The sequence below is a fragment of the Erinaceus europaeus genome, chromosome 5 (assembly GCF_950295315.1).
Source record: "Erinaceus europaeus chromosome 5, mEriEur2.1, whole genome shotgun sequence".
Classification (NCBI taxonomy): Eukaryota; Metazoa; Chordata; class Mammalia; order Eulipotyphla; family Erinaceidae; genus Erinaceus; species Erinaceus europaeus.
In genome coordinates this window covers 81,988,681-82,012,537 of record NC_080166.1, presented here as the reverse complement: position 1 = coordinate 82,012,537, position 23,857 = coordinate 81,988,681, and the positions used below count along the sequence as shown (strand labels likewise).

General features: G+C 40.1%; 1 protein-coding gene across 1 annotated transcript in view; it reads left to right on the top strand.

Annotated features, from left to right (window-relative positions):
• The window catches only part of DBX2 (developing brain homeobox 2), a 43,656-nt gene that overhangs the window by 2,361 nt on the left and 17,438 nt on the right, over nt 1–23,857 (top strand). The window contains exon 2 of the mRNA XM_007524650.3: nt 23,446–23,544. Coding sequence (XP_007524712.2) covers nt 23,446–23,544 — 99 coding nt within the window. The remainder of the gene's footprint in view (nt 1–23,445; nt 23,545–23,857) is intronic.

The following is a 23,857-nucleotide window of genomic DNA, read 5'->3' as shown; positions in this document are numbered from 1 at the left end:
GTTTGAATAAAATTTATTCTTGCCAAGCATACTTTCAGTTTTTGAAGCTAGAAAAATAACCTTAGGAAGGAAATTCAGACTTCATAAAATTTGTGCCCACATATAGACTACTTAAAACCAACATTTACATTATTTTAATAATTAAAAAAAATTGCAAAGAATAGTTTTCTGAACATTGGCCTGGCTTCATTTAGATGACAGCTTTGCTCTGCCAGATGTTGTTTGGATATTGTTTTATACAGTTTAGGATTGTGAAGCTAGTTAGGAATGCTTAAAATGCCAACTATCACCTGCAAATGAGGCAAGAAGGAAACAGTGATGGAAAACAAAGGAGATAGAAAAACTAACATTCCAGATATCACAATATATCTCTCTCTGAACTGTCAAGGAAAAGTCTGCAAATTCTTGGGAGTGGATCAAAGTGTAAATATATATATATATATATATGAAGCAATTCCAACATACTGCTATCTCTCCCATTTCTCTCTCTCTCTTCTGAATTTGTTGCTTTTGCCAGTCTAAATGTTGACTAAGAAAAGCCCTAAATGCTCCGGTAGCACATTAATCAAGTACAGCGCCATTTTAATTAGGGAGCTTAAGCCACCATGTTCAATGCTGCTTCACTGTTTTTGTTAGACCATCTATTTCTTCCATATTATCTCCCATATGGCAGATTCTATTCTTGGCCACTAGGATCATCAGTGACCAAAACAGGTGACTGTCTTCGTGAAGCTAACATTCCATATTCTGTAAGGCATTTGCACAGTTGTTAGCTGCTTTAGTCCTCAGAATGGACACATTTATTTCTATAGTGACTACTCCACTTGCTCATTTTGCTGAAGACCTCTGGACTTGTGAAAGAGAACAACAAATGGCTTCGCATCTTTAGGTTCCTTAGCTAGTCTCTCTCTCTCTGAGTATGAGAAACAAGTAAAAAAGAATGTTATGTTATCATGTTAATAAATTAGACTGTGTACCTGAGCCCATAAGAAACTGGCTTCCCTTCTCATCTTGTTATAAGTTGTATTTGAAAGGGGTGGCAGTTTGATGGGAACAGAGTTACAGGCCAAGGCTGAAAGGACAGCTGTCATAGCCTAAACCCTGAAAATCAGGAAGACTTCCAGTGTTGAGAGTCAGAAAGAGAATACTCTCTAAGTTGTTCAGTTGCTTATATAGAGTAGTCAGAAAACATACCTTAAAAATCAAAGGGCCTTCCTCAGTGGGAAAGGAGCATGTTTAGTGCAATAGCAGGTAATAAATAGACTCACCTTGGGGCTTGTATCTGAAAAAGCGAGACAAGTGTTGGCTCTGTTAGAATTTATTCCTGTAAACCATTCAGTATTGCAAGTAAGTCTTAATTGTCAGAGATCTCTCTTCCCAGAAGTTCAGTGGTGATATGACTTGGGGTATGTGATGCCAGATTAAGGATTCTTGTTTTTGATTGTAAAAGATGGTCTTGGGATGTTAAAAAAAATGCTGAAAATGATAAATTATTCTTGGATTTGCCCCTCTTCAAAATAAATGGAACAAACAAGCCTGTTGTTTTCAATGATCTTTGTTATTTTAAATGTTAGAAAATACTTAAATAATCTGAATAGACTTTATTTTATTGGTTATTAAATCTGCTCTGTTGCATATGAAAAGATTGGAGAGAAATGTTTATTTTGGATAAATGAGTTTACTCTTTTTTTAAAAAAAAAAAAAGTGCAGTCATTTTGATAAGGAAGTTGTGTAGTATAGAATAGAAGCCAGATTCACAGTGTAGTTTTTTTTTTTTTGCCACCCTATTAGAGTTTTTCTTACTATTAATGTAGTGTACACTCCGGTTTTCTTGCTCTCACCTCACTGTAGTTACTGTTTTTGCTAACTCTTGATTCTATCTTCAACTGCTCCTATTTATTCAACGAGTAATTTTCTCTCCATTTACTAAAATGCTCTCAAAGTATGAAATAAAATAATTTCACTTCTCTTTTGGGCTAGTGATGGGGAGAAGAGGGAACTGTGGGTTCAGGTGGGAGGTAGTCCAGCCTAACTCAAGGCAGACAGATTGTTTTTTACTATAGTTAATTATTATTATTGTTATTATTATTTTACCAGAGCACTGCTCAGCTCTGATTTTTGCTGGGGATGAGGGATTGAACCTGGGACCTCAAGCATGGAAGTCTTTTTCCATAACCATTATGCTGTCTCCTCAGCCCTTCATTCGATTTATTTTTATTAATACTAAGCCAAGTTTGTTCTTTATTTTTGCTAACACTGTGCTCTGAATTTGGACAACTTATTAACATAAAATCTATCTTACTTGATGATGCTGACACAGAACCAGGAAAACAAAAATGGGAATTCAGAAACAAATATCAATGGGACCAATTTCAGTGGCTTTCTAAATCTGGAGGCCATCATCCTTAATCATCCTTTGGTAGAATTTGTAGATAATGCAGAGTGGGGGTAAAATGTTTAATGGTTATGCAAAGAGACTCCTGCCTAAAGATCCAAAGTCCCAGGTTCAACAGCCCAGCCCCCACCACCATAAAGTGGAGCTGAGCAATGTTGGGGGGGGGGATTTGTAGACAATGCTAACCAATAGTCTTACTTCATCCATCCAAATCTGCTTAAGATTTATATTAACATACAAAAAGGTTTTTTTTTTTTTTTTTTTTACTTAGTCCATGAGGAATTGTTTATGAACACAGTGCTGTATGGTCCTCAAGATAACAGCCCTCAGTTTAAGGAGTTCTGGAAGTGAAAAACAGCCAATAGGCCAGTTTCAGGCCCCTGGTCTCCACCAGCAGGGCGGAAGCTTCACAAGTGATAAAGCAGTGCTACAGGTGTCTGTCTCTCTCCCTATCTCAATTTCTCACCGACTCTATCTTATAATAAACAGTACTTTACTTGTAGCCTGAGTCAGCTGTATGTATTAATGGTGTATTATTACAAAATGATGTATTAGAGGTAGATCTGGAGAGCAACATTTGGCCTTGAGTTTCACCCGCTTCTCTCCCAACAGGAAGACATCTATCTCTACTTGATTTGAATAAGGAACACCAGTCTTTTAACATATGCTACACTTACTGTTGTTTACTAATAGAACAGGGTAAACCTAGCAGGCAAGTAGGAACATTTTTATTTTGTTTACATAGGGAAAATTTTACTGGTATTTAAATAAATTCGGTTTCATCCAGTGAGCGGTATTTGCTTTTGTACCACGTGCGCTTAATCCGCTGGGTACCGCCCAGATCCCATGTATTTGCTTTTGTGTTTTGTTTTTTAGCTAGAGGCAGAAACAGAGAATGAAGGAAGACTACAGCACCAATGCTTTCTTCAATACAGTGGATCTTGTACATGACAAAGCAGCAAACTACCCTAGTGAGCTATTTCACTGGTCCTCAGTGAGCAACTCTTTACCAGTGTTATATCTGATAAAAAGAAAAAAAATATATATATATATATATATTTTTAAGTGACATAAATAAACAGAAATTCCTGTTTTCTTTTAGCATGAGAGTAGTTTGTCTAATAATTGGAGTATGGGCATCCCAGCTCGGAAACCAATATGTAAAAAGCGTATGCAAGAGTGAGTGTAATGGCTCTACAGAACACTTTCATACCTGGTCCCAGGTTTCACACTTCAACGCTCTAGATTCATTCCCCTAAGCCTTCAAGAACTGAGTAGTACTCCGATAAAATATATATACATACATATACATGGACATGTGTATGTATGTATGTATATTTTATATGTACATGTATATGTATGTATATAGGGGGCCGGGCAGTAGCGCAGCGGGTTGAGCTTATGGTGCAAAGTCCAAGGACCCGCGTAAGGATCCCAGTTCCAGCCCCTGGCTCCCCACCTGCACGGAGATCACTTCGTAAGTGGTGAAGCAGGTTTGCAGGTGTCTATCATTCTCTCCCCCTCTCTGCCTTCCCCATCTCTCTCCATTTCTCCCTGTCCTATCCAACAACAGCAATGGCAAAAATATCAACATCAATAAGGGCAATAAAAATGGAAAAGTAGTCTCCAGGAGCAGTGGATTCATAGTGCAGCCCCAGCAATAACCCTGGAGGCAAAAGCAAAACAAACAAACAAAATCGTGTGTGTGTGTGTGTGTGTGTGTGTGTGTGTGTGTGTGTGTGTGTGTGTGTTACTTCCTTTTTTTTTATTGAGCTTAACAAACTTAACTGAAGTAATGTAACTTTATGGCATACATATTTTCAGTGTTAGTTACTGCAAATCAGCATACATATATACTACTTAAGTTCACCACTAAAAGTACAGTTCATTCTTTCACCTACAATTGTTCCTTTTGTCACTATCTACATACCCCCCTTGCTTCTAATTTTCTGGTAACAACTACTAGGTCTTCTCATCTAAAATTTTGTTTTGCTCTTTTGAATTTATCTGCTTACTTGTTTTCTGTCTATGCCATACGAGTAAGATCATGTGGTGTTCATCTTCCTCAGGTTTATTTCACTAGGCACAAATGTAGGGGTCTATATTTTTTTCAAATCACTAGATTGTATCTTTTTTACATAGCTGCATATTATTCAATTAGCATTTATATTGTATCCGATTCTTAACTATTTGTAAATAATGCTATTATAAATGGTGTGTCTTATTCTTCAATTTAGGGTTTTTGCTTTTTGGGAGTAAATACTGAGAAGTGGGTGGAATTTTATTTTTATGTCTTAATTGAGTTAATGGTTTACAATAAACACAGTTGTTCATACATGTGTAGAATTTCTCAATTTTCTGCAAAACACTCTCAACCCAGTCTAAGTCCTCCTCCACCATCACGCACCAGGATGTGAAAATACTCCCCACTTCCCCCAGTCCTTTGCTTTGATGCAATACACCAAACCCAGTCCAAGTCCTGTATTTTGTTTACTCTTTCTGTTCTTATTTCTCAACTTCTGTCCATGAGTGAGACAGAGGCAGAGAGAGGTAGACAGAAAGAGATCACAGCACCAAAGCTTCTTTCAATTAATTGGGGTCTGGACTCAAACCTGGGCCATACACAATTGCAAAGCAGCACACTATCCTAGTGAGCTAACTAGCCAGCCCTCCCTTCCTGGCTACCCCTAGCCACGCACCCACTTCCTCCCTTTTTATAGAGAGAGATATCTCCATATTGCTCTCCATAGTGGCTACACCCATTTACAGAGCCACCAATAGTAGACAAGCCCTCTCTTCTCTGTGCAACACTTGTTGGCCTGGTTGTTTACATTGTGGCCGTTCTCTCTGGCCTGAGAAAAGAACTGATTCTGTTTTGATTTGCACTGATTGTCTTTTCATGCATCTATTAGCCTTCTGAGTGTCTTTCAAAAGATGGTCACATTATTCCCATTTTTAAAATTGGATTTAAAAAATATTTATTTTTCATGAAAGAGAGCTACAGAGTAAAAGAATGTGTGAGAGAGAGCGAAAAAGAGAAAGGGGAATCAGAGCACTGTTCTACTCTGATTTATAGTGGTGCTGGGGATTGAAACTGGGACCTCAGAGCCTCAGACATGACAGTGTTTTGCAGAACCATTATGCTGTTGGGCACCAGTAAATACGTCATCACTCCTCACTTACCTATTTCTCATCACTACTTTTGTTTTGTTGAAATTGCCCATAACTTTGGAATCCAGATTACTTTGCTGCCCGGGTTATTATTGGGACTTGATGTCTACATTACAAAACTATCACTCCTGGTGTTCATTTTTTGCTACCTTGTTTATGTTTTTCTTTGCTTTGCTTTGCTTTCCTTCTTTCTTTCTCTTTGTCTTTTTTCCTTTCTTTCTTTTTTAAATTTTTAAAATATTTTTAAAATTTTTAAAGTTTATTTTGCCTTTTGTTGCCCTTGTTTTTCGTTGTTGTTGTAGTTATTATTGTTATTGATGTCATCATTGTTAGATAGGACAGAGAGAAATGGAGAGAGGAGGGGAAGACAGAGAGGGGGAGAGAAAGATAGACACCTGCAGACCTGCTTCACCACCTGTCAAGGGACTCCCCTGCAGGTGGGGAGCCGGGGGCTCAAACCGGGATCCTTACACCGGTCCTTGCACTTAGTGCCACATGAGTTTAAGCAGCTGCGCTACCGCCCAACTCCCTCTTTTTTTTTTATTTTATTGTCTTGACTTACTGGATAGAGACAGCAAGAAATCTAGAGGGAAGAAGAGAGAGATACAGAGACAGAGAGACAGAGAGACAGCCATGCTTCACCACTTGCAAAGCTATCCCTGTGCAGGTGGGGGCCAGGGGCCCAAACCTGAGTCCTTGCTCATTGTAATGTGCACTCAACCAGGTGCGCCACCACCTACCCCCAATTTTTTTTCTTTTACTTGATAAGACTGAGAGAAATTGAAGGGGAGAGGTGATAGAAAGGAAAAGAGAGAGAGAGAGAGAGAGAGAGAGAGAGAGAGAGAGGCACCTGCAGCACTGCTCCACAGTTCATGAAGATTTCCTCCTTGCAAGTAGGGACCAGGGATTAAACCCAAGTCCTTGCATTTAGTAAAGTATATGCTCAACCAGATGCACCACTGCCTGGCCCCCTCCAGCATGTTTTTGCAAAGATGTTTTGGTTATTTTGTTTGCTTTTTCAAGTTAATCTGCTTTAGTTACCAAACTTCCACATGTAAGGAAAACCTGTTAATGTCTTTTCGTTTCTTATTTCACTTAGTATAATCACCTCAAGTCCCGTCCATTTTGCCCTGAACAATATAATATCTTTTTTTTTTTTTTTGCTTCCAGGGTTATCTCTGCGGCTCAGTGCCTACACTACGAATTCACTGCTCCTGACCGCCATCTTTTCCCATTGTTGTCATTGCTGCCATTGTTGTTGTTGTTGGATAGGACAGAGAAAAATTGAAACAGGAGGGTAAGACAGGGGAGAAAGACACTTGCAGACCTACCTCACCACTTGTGAAGTGACCCCCCCCCCCTTTAGGTAGGGAGCCAGGGGCTCCAACTGAAATCCTTGAGTGGGTCTTTGTGTTTCTCAATATGTATGCGTGAGCTGATGTGCCACTGCCTGGTTTCACAATATCAACTTTTTAAATTGCAGAGTAGGACTATACATTTAATTTATAGCCAAGATTTCTTTTTATTAATAAATTAAAAAATGTAAATGTTTATTTTATTTAGTAGGACAGAAGGAAATTCAGAGGGAAGAAGAATAGACTAGGAGAGAGACACCTGCATCACCACTAGTGAAGCTTTCTCTTTGCAAGTGGGGACAGGGGACTTGAACCCTGATCCTTGTGCACTGTAATGTGTGCACTCAACCACGTGTGTGCCATTGCTGACCCCTGGCTTCTTTATCTTGTCTGTTGAAGAGCATTTTGATCCCATATCTTGACTATTATGAGTAGTGTAACTACCAATATAGGGATGTATATATCCCCTCAAATTAGTATTGCTAGATCATACTTGTCATATGGTCTTTCCATTGTCTACTTGTTTCAGGATGCTCCATACTGTTTTCCACAGGCTCTCCAGCAGTTTGCATCTCCACCAACAGTTCAGGCACACAGATTTAAAGCCAGTTGAATAACTGCGAGTCAAGTTTTCATCTAAATACACCTGGAAAGCAAGTTGCAAAAAGAAACTAAGACTTTACCAAGGAATGCTTGTTAGAATCCTTATTAATTTAAGATTTCATTCAATCTTACTTTTATTTTATTCCCTCAGTAAGAAATTGGATTTTCACCTTAACTTAGAACATGCTTACCAGACCCTTGTATATTTCATTCCCAAGTATTTTATTTTACTTGCAGTAATGTTTCCACTTTAAATCAAGTCTCTCCCTTTCATTCTTTTTAGCCTGCAGTCAACACTTGATTTGGCAATGCTGAATGAGTCATCACTTTATATAAAGTCTCTATGACTGACTTCATTTTTATAATAGTGTTATTCTTTTTGTCAGCCAGCTATTAGTTGGGAATATTTCAGGGGCACATTTTCCCCCCGAGTTATATGAACAGTAAACTTAAGGCACTAAAATTCTCTCTGAAGTCAAAGATCAAAAACCTCTATAAGTTTTAGTCTTTTGTTTCCAAACCAAAGCATTCAGGAACAGGAAAGAAAAAAAAAGTCAGTATTTTTGTATTGCTGAATATTTAATGGCCTTATTGTTTTTAAGTATTCCAAAGGTGAATTATATTTTGCACTTTTATATGCTGTCACTGTACTGTAACAACCTTCATTTTAGCATCTCTAGGGTTTGTGTGCACGCATCTTTTTTCTTTCTTTTAGATAGAGGAGAAAAAGGAGGGGGAGACTACAGCAACAATGCTTCTTTCAATGCAATGGGGGCGAGACTCAAACTTGGTTCTTGTGCATTGCAGAGCAGTGGTCTACCCAAGTGAGCTATTTTACTACACCTCCGATTTCTGCCAGTCTTCTTGAGAGGCTTTATAATTTCTTGTTCTTTAAAACTTTAAATTTATGTGGGTTGGGCAGTGGTGCACCAGGTTAAATGCGTGTAGTACCAAGTGCAAGTATCCTGATTTGAGCCCCAAGCTCCCCACCTATGGGGGGTCGCTTCACAAGCTGTGAAGCAGGTGTACAGGTGTCTTATCTTTCTCCCCTTCTCTTTCTTCTTCTCCCAATTTCTCTCTGTTTTATTAAAAATAAGTTGAAACAGTGGCCTCCAGGAGCTGTGGATTCATATTGCGGGCACCAAGGCAGACCAATAACCAGGGTGGCAAAAATAAATAAAATAAAATAAAAATAAAACTTTAAATTTATGGGGGACAGTTGATGGCACAACTGGTTGAGCACACACATTACAATGCACAAGGACTTAGGTTCAAGACACTGGCCCCCATCTGCTTCAGGGAAGCTTCAGGAGTAGTGAAGCAGTATAGCAGGTATTTATCTCTCCCTATCCCCCCCTTCTCCTCTCAAACTTCTCAACTTCTCTGTCTATTCAAAAAAAAGGAAGGTCAGGTGGTAGTGTAGCCTTTTGAGCATACCTGTTACCATCATGTGCAAAGACCTGGGTTCAAGCCCCTACTCCCACTGGCAGGGGGGGGGGAAGCTTCATGAGTAGTGAAGCAGGTCTGCAGGTGTCTCTCTGTTCCTCTCTATCTCCCCTTTCCCTCTCAGTTTCTGTCTCTATCCAATAAAAATGAAATATTAAAAATAAATAATAAAAATAAAATAGGAAAGAAAAGATATATTTATTTTTCTATAAGAAAAGAAAAACCGGGTGGAGGGTAGATAGCATAATGGTTATGCAAACAGACTCTCATGCCTGAGGATCCAACATCCCAGGTTCAATCCCCCACACCACCATAAGCCAGAACTGAACAGTGTTCTGGTAAAACAGAAGAAAGAAAGAATAAAAAAAGAAAATAAAAACCTTAAAATTCTAATTAGAGTTCATGAAAGGAGAAGGTAAGTTCTTCTTTGAGAAGATTTACATACATTTCAAAGGCATAAACACCAGGACTGTACATAGGTTTTATGATAGGTTGATGGAGGGATAGACCGATTTTAGATGTATTGAACCAATTCTAGAGTTACGGTGAATGAGATACGAAAAGTCAGTCTTGCGTCTTCAAATTACGAATTCATTTTAGTTTATATATTCCCCACAGGTGCTTGATTGAACAGTTGCAACAGTGCACGTGTGCACGTGTTACAACTTTCAAAGCCTCATGTATTTACTGCCTGACCTTTTACAGTAATAGTCTGCCAACCCTCCCGAAAGCATAAATAGCAAATTGGAAAGGAGATTAAATACTGGATACATTTCTGAGCCTTTTTTAAAGAAGCATTTCTCTCGTTTTAAAGCTTAGATTCAAGTAATCCCGAGCAGTTCTGATAAGTTTACTGAGCTTCTGTGTCCTCAGTGGAGAATGAGGACAGATCTCAGGGTGAGCACTTGATGTTCAAGTCTGGGGATAAGACACAGGGGGTGATGTGAGAGGTGCCTTGAACCACTCCACCAGAAGCCGACTGTTGTCAGAAGCAGTATTGTGAAAGAAATTGTCTCAAAGACTCATAGATGTAAAGGAATTATTTGTTAATTTCCTCCCATATTTTGTGACTGTACTGGGCTCCACTTGGTGCTTGGCGGTTCTCACCTGAAACCTCCTGCATCTGCAGTTGGACCCTACCTGGCTTGCTGTCATCTGAACACAGCTGGACTGCATGTCCCTGATGGCAGCTCGCATGGCTGACAGTTGATGCCAGCCATGAGCTGGGTGCTCACCCAGGGCAGTTCGTTGGAACATCCACACTTGAATTGTGTGGAACTGAGCCATTAAGGGGATGAGTTCTAACAGCAGGCATTCCCAAGAAGTGGGTGCCAGGCTCTTTTAGATTCACTTTGTGGGAAATTCCAGACTGTCACTTCTCCCACATCCTTTGGTCAAACAAGATCATTCCAAATCCCCAGGGAAGAGATGCCAGGTCATTTGTAACCACTAAAATCTGCCATAGGATGTAACCAAGGAAACTCATTAGATGAAGTTCCTGCCTAGAATAGGCAAGTGAAGGACATACTTACCTAGAGCAATGTACTTGGAAACTTTCACAAAAACAGTCTTCTCCTTCTCCTTCCTCCTCCTCTTCTTTTTTTCCTTCCTCCTCCTCCTCCTCCTTCTTCTTTTTAAGATTTTTTATTTAATCCACTGTCAGGGATTGAAGTCAGGACCTCATGCCTGAGAGTCCAAAGCTCCATCCACTGCACCGCCTTCAGGATCAATACTCTGGTAATTCTAATGGATACTCAGTATTGAGAACCACTAGTTAGGAAAACACACAGGTCTCATCTTTTTCTTAGGGAATGCTCATATTTAGCAGGATAAAATTGAAGTTGGAATGTGGAGAAATGTTGCATTTCATTCCTTTAACAAGAGATCCAGAACCCATGAGGCCAAAACATTTACAGTCTTCTTTGAGGGAGGAAAATGATCCTTTTCCATCTTTGTGGTCCCAGTACATAGTATACTTGGCACTTGATGGCTATGCAATAAACATTGTTTGCATGGAATTAAAAAGACAGAATTAAATACATGAAACACTAAGCTTAATTTGTCTTCTTATGAGCTGTATCAGGACATTAAGATCTTTGTTTCTGTGGGGCCAGGCAGTGCCACACCTGGTTAAGCTCTCACAGTGTGCAAGGACCTAGATTCAAGCCCTTGGTCCCCACCTGCATAGGGAAAGCTTCCTGAGTGGTAAAGCAGGGCTTCAGGTATCTCTCTGTCTCACCTTTCTCAATTTCTTTCTCTGTCTCTATCCAGTAAAAAAAAAAAAAAGTTTTTCTGTCTGAAATTCTTAGGGCTAAAGAATACTGAATTGTGTTGTTTTCCGATGAGCACAATGGTAAAGCAAGATTTTTTTTTTTTCAGATAGAAAGAGCAGGGCAGAGAGAGGAGATAGGGAAAGAAACCACAGCACTACAGCTTCCTCCAGTGTGGTGGGGTCAGGCTTGAACCTGGGCTCCACACTTGGCAAAGCAGAGCATTATCCAAGTGAATTGGTGTTTTTGTTTGTTTGTTTGTTTTTGCATGCCCTGAATTCACTATTCCTTTGACTGAAGGCAGGTTTGCAAACAGGGTCACACCTGTGTATTACCTCAAAGGTGTATGGTGAAACAAATCAGACCACATTCAAATATTACTACTTCCTACACCTTACCGCTGAAGGGAGATAGATGACTGTTCTGCAGCCTCATATTAGGGACCAGTTTGTTCAGTTAAGTGCCACTTTCAGATTTATTTTTATTAGTGATTTAATAATGATCAACAAGATTGTGGGGACAAAAGGGTTACAATACCATACAATTCCCACCAATAGAGCCCCATATCCCCTCTCCTTCATAGGAAGTTTTCCTATTCTTTATCCTTCTGGGAGTATGGACCATAATTCTATATGGGGTGCAGAAGGTGGAAGATCTGCTTTCTATAATTGCTTCTTCACTGGACATGAATGTTGATAGGTCAATCCATAGCCCAACCTGTCTCTCTTTCCCTAGTGGGGGAGGGCTCTGGAAAGCCCAGGGAACATTGGTGAGGTTGTCTGCCCAGGGAAGTCAGGTTGGCGTCATGATAGCATCTGCAACTTGGTGGCTGAAAAGCATTAAAATATAAAGCAGAACAACTTGTTTATAACCAGGAACCTAAAGCTAAGAATATAGCAGATGAAATTTAGGGTCTTCATGTTAGAAGAAACTAGGAAGTCTGTTTTGGGTATATTCTTTTTTTTAATTTTTATTTATTTTATTTTATTTATTTATTCCCTTTTGTTGCCCTCGTTGTTTTATTGTTGTAGTCGTTGTTGGATAGGACAGAGAGAAATGGAGAGAGGAGGGGAAGACAGAGAGGGGGAGAGAAAGATAGACACCTGCAGACCTGCTTCACCGCCTGTGAAGCGACTCCTCTGCAGGTGGGGAGCCGGGGTTCGAACCGGGATCCTTATGCCGGTCCTTGTGCTTTGTGCCACCTGCGCTTAACCCGCTGCGCTACAGCCCGACTCCCAGGGTATATTCTTTTTTTAAAAAAAAATTATTTATAAAAGTGAAACACTGGCAAAACCATAGAATAAGGGGTACAACTCCACACAATTCCCACTACCAGAACTCTGTATCCCATCCTTTCCCTTGCTTGTTTTCCTATTTGTTAACCTTCTGGGAGTATGGACCCAAGGTCATTGTGGGATGCAGAAGGTAAAAGGTCTGGCTTCTGTAATTGCTTCCCCGCTTAACATGGGCATTAACTGGTCAATCCATACTCCTAGCCTGCCTCTCTCTTTCCCTAGTTGGGCAGGGTTCTGGGGAATTGGAGCTCCAGGACAAATTGGTGGGGTTGTCTGTCCAGGGAAGTCTGGTTGGCATCATGCTAGCATCTGGAACCTGGTGGCTGAAAAGAGAGTTAACATATAAAGCCAAACAAGTTGTTAACTAATCATGAACCTAAAGGCTGGAGTAGTGCAGATGAAGAGTTGGGGGGGGTCTCCATTTTGTAGAAAGGGCCTGTGGCTATACTAGGTTTTTTTTTCATTTTTCCCTGAGCCTGAAATCTGCTATGCAGCTGGATCCAAGTTATTCTCTGGGGAGATGATGTCATGGCTGGAAAAAGGACCAGAAAGCTTGATCAGGGAAGAGAGTAGCTCCCAAATATGGGAAAGGTGTATAAATATTGTTGACTGTAAACCCCATCAATTTGATCTGATCTGGGGCCTATATTCAGCTTAGGAGACTATGTGACCTCTTCTGAGTTCACATTCTGTGGTCATGAGTAGGAACATCCCAAGCTGCCCTACTATCAGGAACCATCTTCCTCAGGTGTACCATAGAGTATGTTGTCCAGCCTCCCTTTGGAGAATGGAACATTCTCTACTGTTATTGATCCAAGTTGAGGGAAAGTCCTTTGGGGGCCCACAAAGGGGTCTGTTTTGTTGTTCCTGATAGAGATGACTAGTAACAATGGAGAGAGTGATTTATTTGAGGTCTAGGCCCATCATGTCTGTTTGGGAATCTCAGTACTCCCCGACTAGGGCCCCAGCTAATGGGGTGGCCTGATACTGACTAGAGTTGTCGTTAAATTATGCCAGTCTCTTGCCTTTATTCAGCTTTTGCAGTCCTTGCTTTGATAAGGATAGCTTGGGAGTGAGTGAGGGAAGTATAATAAGAAATAGGTGAAGAGGGTATCTATGTCTAAGTAGACACTATTTCATTATGAACTTCATACTCACTGTAGACTGTTGTGTACTTTTGCTTTCAGGTATATATTTTGCCCTAATTTAAGGATACATGTGAACATATGCCCTATTTCATGGAACCTGGTCTATATCTAAGTTTTGGGACTTTGTTAGGAAGTGAACTACCTGGAATTAGAGAATCATGTGAAAGGAAAGGTCTCACCTGAGTAATGAGGCTGAAGGGTTGACATTCCATGCCTGACGTCTCTGGACACAGTCTGAAGTGAAGCATGCCAAGGTGGTATTCATTGTGTTGATTAGGTTGGGATTAGCAGATGTGGTATCACTTGGTATGAATTGAGAGAAGCATGCAGGATAGTGAGCACCACTCTAGAGGTTCCAGGACTGGGGGAAATATAGGCTCTATAGAGGAGGTGGGAGGTTTCTGCTGTCTTAGGGTTTAAGAAGGCAATGGATAGTTATTGCTGTAATCACATTATATGGCAGTTGGATTAACTTTGAAAAATCCCTTTGTTAGGATTTATTGTATCATATACAACATCACCATAATTTATGTCCTTTGACATTATTTGTATGTAGCTGTGCCACCAGTTGCTTCTGTTCTCCCTGGTCTAAGCTTTTAAGAGAGTCAGCATAACAAAGACTCAGCCTATGATCTGTGCATTAAAAAGTTTGATACATTCAATCAATTTTTCCCCTCTCACATGAATTAGTGATTTATATGACTACAAATTAATAGGAGTGTACAAAAACACCATTCCCACCATCAAAAGACTGTGTCCCACCCCCCACCCCTGCCCCATAAAGTGGAACATCCACCCTCACCCTCAACCAGGGTTTTTACTTTGGTGCCCTATGTTTTAGGTATATTCTAAGGGACCCATGACTTTACTAATTTTTGCCTGAGCCTGACAGCTAGCATGCAGGTGGCTGAAGCTATTGTTTGGGAAGATGTCAGAGTTAAGACTTAGAGTAAAATGGTGAATCAGGGCAGAGAGGAGCTTCCCAATTTTTTTAAATCCCAGTATGCTTGTGTCAGCGCTTGAAGGAGGTCTTTGGAACCATTCTTTTGAAACCATTTAGTTTCCCGTTACTTCAGAGATATTTGTGGAGCATTGGGTTGACTCAGGAAGACTTTTTTTTTTTGCCTCAAGGGTTATTGCTGGGACTCGATGCCTGCACTATGAATCCACTGCTCCTGGAGGCCATTTTTTTCCCTTTTGTTGCCCTTGTTATTTATCGTTGCTATTATTATTATTGTTATTGCTGTCATTGTTGTTGGACAGGACAGAGAGAAATCAAGAGAGGAGAGTCAGGCAGAAGGGGAGAGAAAGATAGACACCTGAATGGGGTTGGGCGGTGGCGCAGTGGGTTAAGCGCACGTGGCGCATAAGGATCCCGGTTCGAGCCCCCAGCTCCCCACCTGCACGGGAGTCGCTTCACAGGCGGTGAAGCAGGTCTGCAGGTGTCTATCTTTCTCTCCCCTTCTCTGTCTTTCCCTCCTCTCTCCATTTCTCTCTGTCCTATCCAACAACGAATTGCGTCAACAAGGGCAATAATAATAGCCACAACGAAGCTACAAGGGCAACAAAAGGGGAAAAAAATGGCCTCCAGGAGCGGTGGATTCATGGTGCAGGCACCAAGCCCAGCAATAACCCTGGAGGAGGAAAAAAAAAAAAAAAGATAGACACCTGAAGATCCGCCTCACTTGCAGGTGGGGAACCAGGGGCTCGAACTAGGATCCTTACACAGGACCCTGTGCTTTGTGTCATATGCACTTACCTGCTGTCCTACCTTCTGGCCCCTCAGGAAGACTCTTCTTTCTCGTCATCCTTCTTAACATTTGCTGCCTGAGCAGCCCAGCTGTTGGTGGGCTCCTAAAATTTGTTGAGGCTTTTATCTGTAATCTTCAGTGCTCTTTCTCTGAAATGTTAGTTGAAGCCTGGAGCCACAGTTGAGCTGATGATTAAAAAAAAAAGTGTTAGGCTTGATACCATTAATACAGTCATCTATCATCCCCCATAATAACTAAGAATGAAAATAATGGGCCGGCAAGGGAACTCACCTGGAGAGAGCACCTGCTTTGCCATGTGTGCGGCCTAGATTCAAACCCAGCTCGCACTACAGTAGAGGAAGTTCTGGCACTTTTGTGCCTTTCCCTCTCTTCCTCTGTCTGTGAAGAGAAGGAAAAGAAGAAGAAGGAGATTGCTGAGTCAGTGAAGCCCCAGACATGATAAAAAGAAAAAAAAAAAAAGAATGAATGAGAATGACAAAACACACAGACACACACACACACACACACACACACACACACACACACACACACACACACTATGGGGCCAGGTGGTGGCACACCCAGTTAAACAAAGTATAAAGTGCAAGGATCCCAGTTCAAGCTCCCAGTTCCCACCTGCATGGGGGTCACTTCAAAAGATGTGAAGCAAGTCTGCAGGTGTCTTCCTCTCTTCCTCTCTGTCTACCCCCTTCCCCATAATTTCTCTCAGTCTAATTCAATAAATGGAAAAAAAAAAGGCCTTCAGGAGCAGTGGCATGCACCCATGGCTAGCAATAACCCTGGAGGCAAAAAATATGTATTGCTATCTAGACAATAGAAAAATTAAAATAATTTCTCTCTAGCTTTCAACCATTCTTGACCACAGAATTGTATTACTATGGAGCCATACAGTTAGTTATGTTTTTTAAAAAGTCAGCCCAGGTTCATCAGTAAGTTAACTCTCAGTCTCCATTTTAACTAAAATCTAAATCAATTAGTAGATATTTTGATCTGTAGCTTGAATTAAATCAGGATTTCTGGTTTAGAAGTAAAAAGTTCACCAAGTCTTCTGCAAAGCAGTAATTTTAGTCATTTGAAGTCAAGCCACAATGTAGTTCCAGGAATTTTAAGTCCCTTCCTTCCTTCCTTCCTTCCTTCCTTCCTTCCTTCCTTCCTTCCTTCCTTTTTTCCTTCCTTCCTTCCTTCCTTCTTCCTTCCTTCTGTGGCATGTTACAGTTTCACACAAAACCCAGAGGTTAGATTAGCTCACAGGTTGAAAAATTCACAGCCTGCTAAAGTATTGTACCAGAAGAGCCTGCAGAATCTGACAGTGGTGTGTACTGTTTCATAGGCAAGACCATTTATTTTTCTCTTGTGAAAAGCTTGGGAACCATATCCATTTTCTGGGCTCCAGCTCTTACTCAATAACTGGAAGTCTCAATGCATGAAAACTTTATCCCTCCTGGCTTGTAAATAAATATGCTGACATTTCGTATGTCTCCCTTATCCTTTAAAATTCTTGCTGAGTCCTATGATGGAGGGAGAGGATGGTGGCAGGTGAAGTATGCTGACATTAATCTTGGGAGGATTTGAAAACTACCCCTGTGACAACAACAGTCACATAAAACATTTCCTCAATAAAGGGATTTGGGTAAAATACTGAAAGTGGTCATCATCACATCCTAGGTACATGCCCATTTGATTCTGGTCATTCAAGAATCAGTGAGAACACATTAAAACTGAGGCAGCTCACTTGAGCCTGCCATTTATTGTATTCATATGTTACGAATTTCCATTTCATTTTTACAATAATTTTTTCCTAAGATGAGAAGGGGCTGCTTCTTGATTTTACCAGTGGGTTTTGCAACACATATTACCCAGATGAAATAAATTTCTTTTCTCCCCTTTTTAGAGTATCATCACCATCATTCTTAGTGGTTTAGAAAAGTTTCAACACATCTGGCAACCTGTCACTTTTTCTTTTGAATCAAGCTTCCTTTACTTCGCTGGTTGCTTCCAAAAGCATGTAGTTTACAAGCATTTCAAAGTTGCATGTATTTTTATGGTGCATTGCCTTGTTTTAAATGACCATTTCCTAACACCATTCAGTCCTCCTGTGGTGACATACTCAGATGGATTAGCATTTGACTTATGTCAGAGTAGGAGCATGTAGAGAAAAAAAATGGAGCACTTAATTGGAATTTCACAGTGATTTCCGCATAAACCAGTTCCAACAAGGTGTATGTATGTATAGCAGTCAAGAATTGACTAATCTCCTGTGTAAATCTGTGTGTATCAAAAAGGTGATTGAAAACGGTAAAGAAATTCTACACAATGGGACTTAAAGCCAGTCATGTCATATATAGTTCGTTGGTTCTTTAGCCAGAACTTGCATTGTAACTGTAGAGAGTGTCACTTTGAATCAGGTTTTACTGCATTCAGATGGGGCAATATAAAGCACCCTAATGAACTGTTCAATTAAACTTCTTTCTGGTTAAATTTAACAATAACATCTCAGAAGCATATTTACCACAAACAGGTTTAATTGATTACTTGATCTCAGGCAGTCGTCCATTTTTTCTTATTAATTTTTCCATTTCTAGGGTCATAAGGTTAGACTGAGAAACATTTAGCCAGAATTGAACAATCTGTAATTTGCACATATTCTGCCTTGTTATTCTAATGGCATCACTGGTATATGGTCTTATGTTCTGTGCTCTTTATGGAACAAAAGTAAATTTTTTGCATGTATTTTCATTTATGGTGATGTTCATTATATGCATGGAAATGCAACATTACTGAGTTTTCTCTTTCACCTCATTTATTAAAAAATGCCAAGCAGCACAGCTGATGCAACTTAATTATCAGCTGAGGGTTTATTTTAGAGCTGAAGTAAGCTACCTAACAAGAATAAATTTTTTTTAATATTTAATTTATTTATTTATGAAGAAGATAGGAGTAGAGAGAGAAAGAACCAGACATCACTCTGGTACATGTGCTGCTGGGGATTGAACTCAGGACCTCATGCTCAAGAGTCTAATGCTTTATCCACTGTGTCACCTCCCGAACCACAACAAGAATAAATTTTTAAGAATATTTAAGAATAAATAAAGTTAGGTGACTTTTATATGTAGAAGCATATATCCATTTTCAAAGTATATACTGACAGGATAATGAATAAAAAAATTAAGCATAACTAAATAATGCCAAAAGTTTGTGATATAATTTAGATGTTAGATTCAAATGAAAAGACTTTATGCTATGACGATTTTACAGTCAATGTTAAAGCAACTCAAGTAGGAATGATGAATATTTAAAAATTTTTATGGAAGTGTTTGAACACTGTAGTGGGTTTTCATCTTATGCTTTGTCCAGTTGCCACATTTTCAAAAGAGCAGTAAAACAAGACTTTATCCTGACACTCAAGGTCCTAGAAAACTAAAACTACAGTTTCCCACTTTGTTACAGAAAAACCCTGCATTTATGACTGACTTGCAATTTGAATGAATTAAGGACCCCAAAACTTGAAAAATCTTACTGGGTAATAGTTACTTTGATATATAACCTTCAACAGTATTGTTGAAAATAAGTGCATGCTTTTAATTTGGTTAAAAGACAAATTTGCAACTTCTGTGTTATCAAAATTGTATGTATTATGGGTGATTAGAAAAAGAACAGGCTAGGGATCTGGGGGCTGGTGTACTTGGTTAAGTGCACAAGTTAATGACTATGCATCAGGGTTTGAGCCCTGGCTCCCCCAGCTGCAGAAAGGAAGCTTCACGAGCAGTAAAGCAAGTACTGCAGGTGTCCCTCTATACTTCATCCTCTCTATTCCCCCTCCCATCTCAGTTTCTCTTTATCTTATCAAATAAAGGGAGGAAAAAAGAGGAAAATGACAACCAGGAGTGGTGGATTCATTGTGCAGGCACTGAGCCTCAGTGATAGCAATTGAAAAGAGAAGAGAATAAAAACTAAAGCAAGATAGCTCACTGAAGAGGGTGTCTGCTTTGTCATGGATGCACTTGTCCCAGTGAAGCTGATTCTCTTCTCACTGGGGGAAATTTTGGTGTCTTTCCTCTTCTCCTGCTTCTGTTTCTGAAAGAGTAGGCCCAAACTGGAGAAGCCCAAATGACTAGGAAAAAAAAAAAGAAGAAGAAGAAAGAAAGAGAGAAAAAAGGGAAAAGGAAAAAATTGCCATTCAATTTGAAAGAGTAATAAAAATATTTATTTCTTTTAAAATTATTTTTATTGTTATTAGTTTATTTATAAAATAAAAAATATCAACAAGACCATAGGATAAGAGGGGTACAATTCCACACAGTTTCTACTACCAGAGTTCCATATCCCATCCCATCCCATCCCATCCCTTGAAAGCTTTCCTATTCTTTATCTCTCTGGGAGCATGAACTCAGGGTCATTATGGGGTGCAGAAGGTGGGAGGTCTGGCTTCTGTAATTGCTTGTCTGTTGGACATGGGCTCTGGCAAGTTGATCCATACTCCCAGCCTGTTTCTGTCTTTGTCTAGTCAGGTTAGGCTTTGGAGAGGTGGGTACATTGGTGAGTTTGTCTGCCCAGGGAAGTCAGGTTGGCATCATGGTAGCATCTGCAACTTGGTGGCTGAAAAAGCATTAGGATGTAATAGTTTAATAGTTTTAATAGTCAGAAACTTAAACGTAAGGATGTAGCAGATGAGTTTTGGGGTCTCCATATTGGAAAAAGCTAGTAGGTCTATTTTAGGTATATTCCAAGGGACCCATGACTTTACTAATTTCTGCCTGAGCCTGACAGCTAACATGCAGGTGGACCCAAGGTATCATCTGTGGAGATGGTGTCAGGAGAGTTGGAAATAGGACTGGAAAGGTAAATCAGGGCAGAGAGTAGCTCCCAAATATGGGAAAAGTATATAAGTATTTTACAGTGTCGTTTTTTTTTTTTTTTAGTTTTTTCTACTTGCTTACTGTTTTGGGTTATTGTGCACTTTTGCTTTTAGGTGTATATTTCTCCCCAACTTGTGGGTACATGTGCACATGTGTTCTGTCTCATGGGCCCTGATTTATATCTAGGTTCTGTGGCTTTGTTAGGTGGTGCACCACCTGATATGGGATTGAGGAGTCTAAGAGCTAGGAATGGTCTCACCAGAGTGCTGGAGCTGAAAGGTTCACATTCCAGGCCTGTTGTCTCTGGACACAATCCAAAGTGAAATGTGCCAAGGTGGTACTGGTTGCATAAAAATATTTATTTTCAAGTCATGTTCTAGGTTTCAAGATAATCTGCTATGGAAGATTTTTGTATTTCAGCAGTGTGTCAGAAGATCAGGAAAGGAGTTAAACCTTGCTGCTCATCCTTTAACTAGGAAGACCAGGAGATGACCACTGTTTCTGAATTCTGTATAGCATTTACTGAGTACTGACTGACTATTTAGAGTGAACCATATGCTCAGCAAATTGCCCACCTTCGGGAACCCTCACTCATATTTATATAGCTATAAACCCTATTATCTTAAAAACCATTAAGTGAAAAAAAAATAAAGGAAAAAATTAAAATTAAAATTAAAATAAAAAAAAAATTAAAGGAAAAAGAAAAAAAGGAGGCTGGGTGGTGGTACACTTGGTTGAGTGCACACATTTCAGTGCACAGTCCCCATCTGTAGGGGAAAAGCTTCATGAGTGATGTCTGGCTCTTTCCCTCTCCTCTTATGTTTCTCATAAATAAATGAAATCTTAAAAAAAAAAGAGCAGAACAGAGATGGTAGCAAATGCCTATTTTTTTCAAACACAAATACAGCTAGATTTGTCTTGAGATGAAAGTTTAGTACTATCCCCAAATACTTAACAACCTTGAAATGTAGTCAGAAACATCACTGTTGTTGTTATTTTTTTATGGACTTCTTGGTAAACCAATCAATTTTGAAACCCTGTGAATTCATATGTATTTCAAAGAAACTGAAAATCAACAAAAGCATTGAACCTCAATGTGTCCTGGAGCCCCACTTTCCCAGAGCCCTGCCCCACTAGAGACAGAGAGAGAGAGACAGGCTGGGAATATGGATTGACCTGCCAGTGCCCATGTTCAGTGGGGAAGCAGTTACAGAAGCCAGACCTTCCACCTTCTGCATCCCACAGTGACCTTGGGTCCATACTCCCAGAGGGTTAAAGAATAGGAAAGCTATCAAGAGAGGGGATGGGAAATGGAGTTCTGGTGGTGGGAATTGTGTGGAGTTGTCTTATCATATGGTTTTTGTCAGTGTTTCCTTTTATAAATAAAAGTTAAAAAAATCAAACTTAAGCACCTAATAGTTAACTTGCTTCTTGGTAAATCCAGTATTCGGAGCTTTTCCAGTTGCTATGATAGCCTCTAGCTACAGGAGTCAATTTTCAATGAAATCTATGATTAAGAATTCAGTTCCCTAGACTTACTAGTTGTCTTGCAGGTGCTCAGACATTGAACATGGCTAGATGCTGCCAAGTGCAGATCTGGAACATTTGCCATCACATCTAAAGATGCTCTTAATGTTGCTCTAGGACAGATAAAGAAATATTTAATACTTGGCATTTATTGAACTGTTAAGTACACTTTGTATTATTGGAACACTCCTACCACATCTACTAGATCTTGATAAAATTCTTTGATAAGATATGTATATATAGTTATAGAAATAATAGTCAACCCAAATCTGTGACCCTGGGAGAACTAATGCAGTTTTCAATAGGCAGGAAGGTGTGGAACTATATTCCTGTTCTCTTATAATTTTGTAAATAACTAATAGAAATATTTTAGCAGGAAAAGTTATTGACAAACTTAGGCTGTGGATTAGAGGGTAATCTTCTTACGCACAGGGACTGTGTCTTTGCTTCTTTCCCTACAAACCTGATGTGTTGCCAGGGGGAACAGAACACAGTAGTAGAGGTGGTTGGTTTCTTAATTGAGTGAAAATGGAACCCCCACTTAAAAAAAAAAAGTAAGTTAATGCTATGCTCAGAACAAGTAAAATCTTAATACCATAACTTTTAGTTGTTGTGAAGCCATTTTCTCTAATAAAGTGTGTGATTTTTTAATATTTATTTCCTTTTCTTGCCCTTGTTGCTTTATGGTTGTAGTTATATTGCTGTCATTGTTGGACAGGACAGAGAGAAATGGGGAGAGGAGGGGAAGACAGAGAAGGGGAGAGAAAGACAGACACCTGCAGACCTGCTTCACTGCTTGTGAAGCGAATCCCCTGCAGGTGGGGAGCCGGGGGCTCAAACCGGGATCCTTAAGCCTGTCCTTGCGCTTTGTACCACGTGCGCTTAACCTGCTACCCTACCGCCCGACTCCCAAAGTGTATGTTTTTAGAAGGGAGGAATTCTTTGCTATTTATTTATTTATAAGATTTTATTATTTTTTAATTGGGGGGGGCAATTAATGGTTTACAGTATAGTCTTTAGCACATAGGCACAATCTCTCATCTCCCCTTGACTGGAGTCTAGGAGACACAGGAGGATCCCACTGCCCCTTAATCTGTCCCTCACCCTTCTTCCCCAGAGTCCTTTGTTTTGGTGCACTATGCCACACCCAGTCCACATTTCACCTTGTTTTCCCTTACTGTTCTTTGTTCTTAAGTTTCACCTATAAGTATTGGCCTTTCTCTTTCTGTCTTGTCTCACTCAACAAGATTCCTTCCAGTTCTGAACACACTGTTGCATAATAGATGACCTCATCATTTTTGGCAGCTGCTAGTGTTCCATCGTATATATGTATCACAGAGAAAATAAAAACACCTATCTGTAAAGACCTACGCACACCAATGTTCCTATCAGCACAGTTCATAAAAGCTTAAACTTGGAAGCAACCTAGATGCCCAAGACAGATGATGGCCAGGACTACTTTTAAGGGACTCTCCCCTGAGTAAAAGTTAAAACTACTTAAAATCAAGGCTCAGGGAGCTTTGTACTTAGTGACTTATGGGGAAGTGACTTTCGGGGGAGGTTGCTTAAAAATAGAGTAATCCATGCGCTCCATGTTTTCTCCGCAGTGCCTCCTTCCAAGCCGTTTTTCCTGAGCGCCCCGCCATTCTGCTCTGCGTGCTGCGGTGGGTCCTGCCGGCGCCCCACGCCCCCCACTGCCTTCCCAAGTAAGTCTTCATGCTTCATCAGCAACGCTTCAGTTGGTCTCTAAATCCAGGCAGCGGGGCTTAATGTGCACTGGAAAACTAATTGGCGATGCGATGGCTAATTCCTCACGGCAAAAACCACAGCGCCCCTATTCAGGAGGGTCCCAGAGATTTATCAAACCCTCAGCACACTGAGCAATTGTGCACGGTCCCCAGTGCCATTGAAACCTGGGGCCGACACACTGAGGAAAGCGACTTGTTTTCCAGTTGCTATAAAAGCGCTCAGAGGGACTGTTTGGCTCTTTCTGGAACGCGTCACCATGCTCATTTAAAG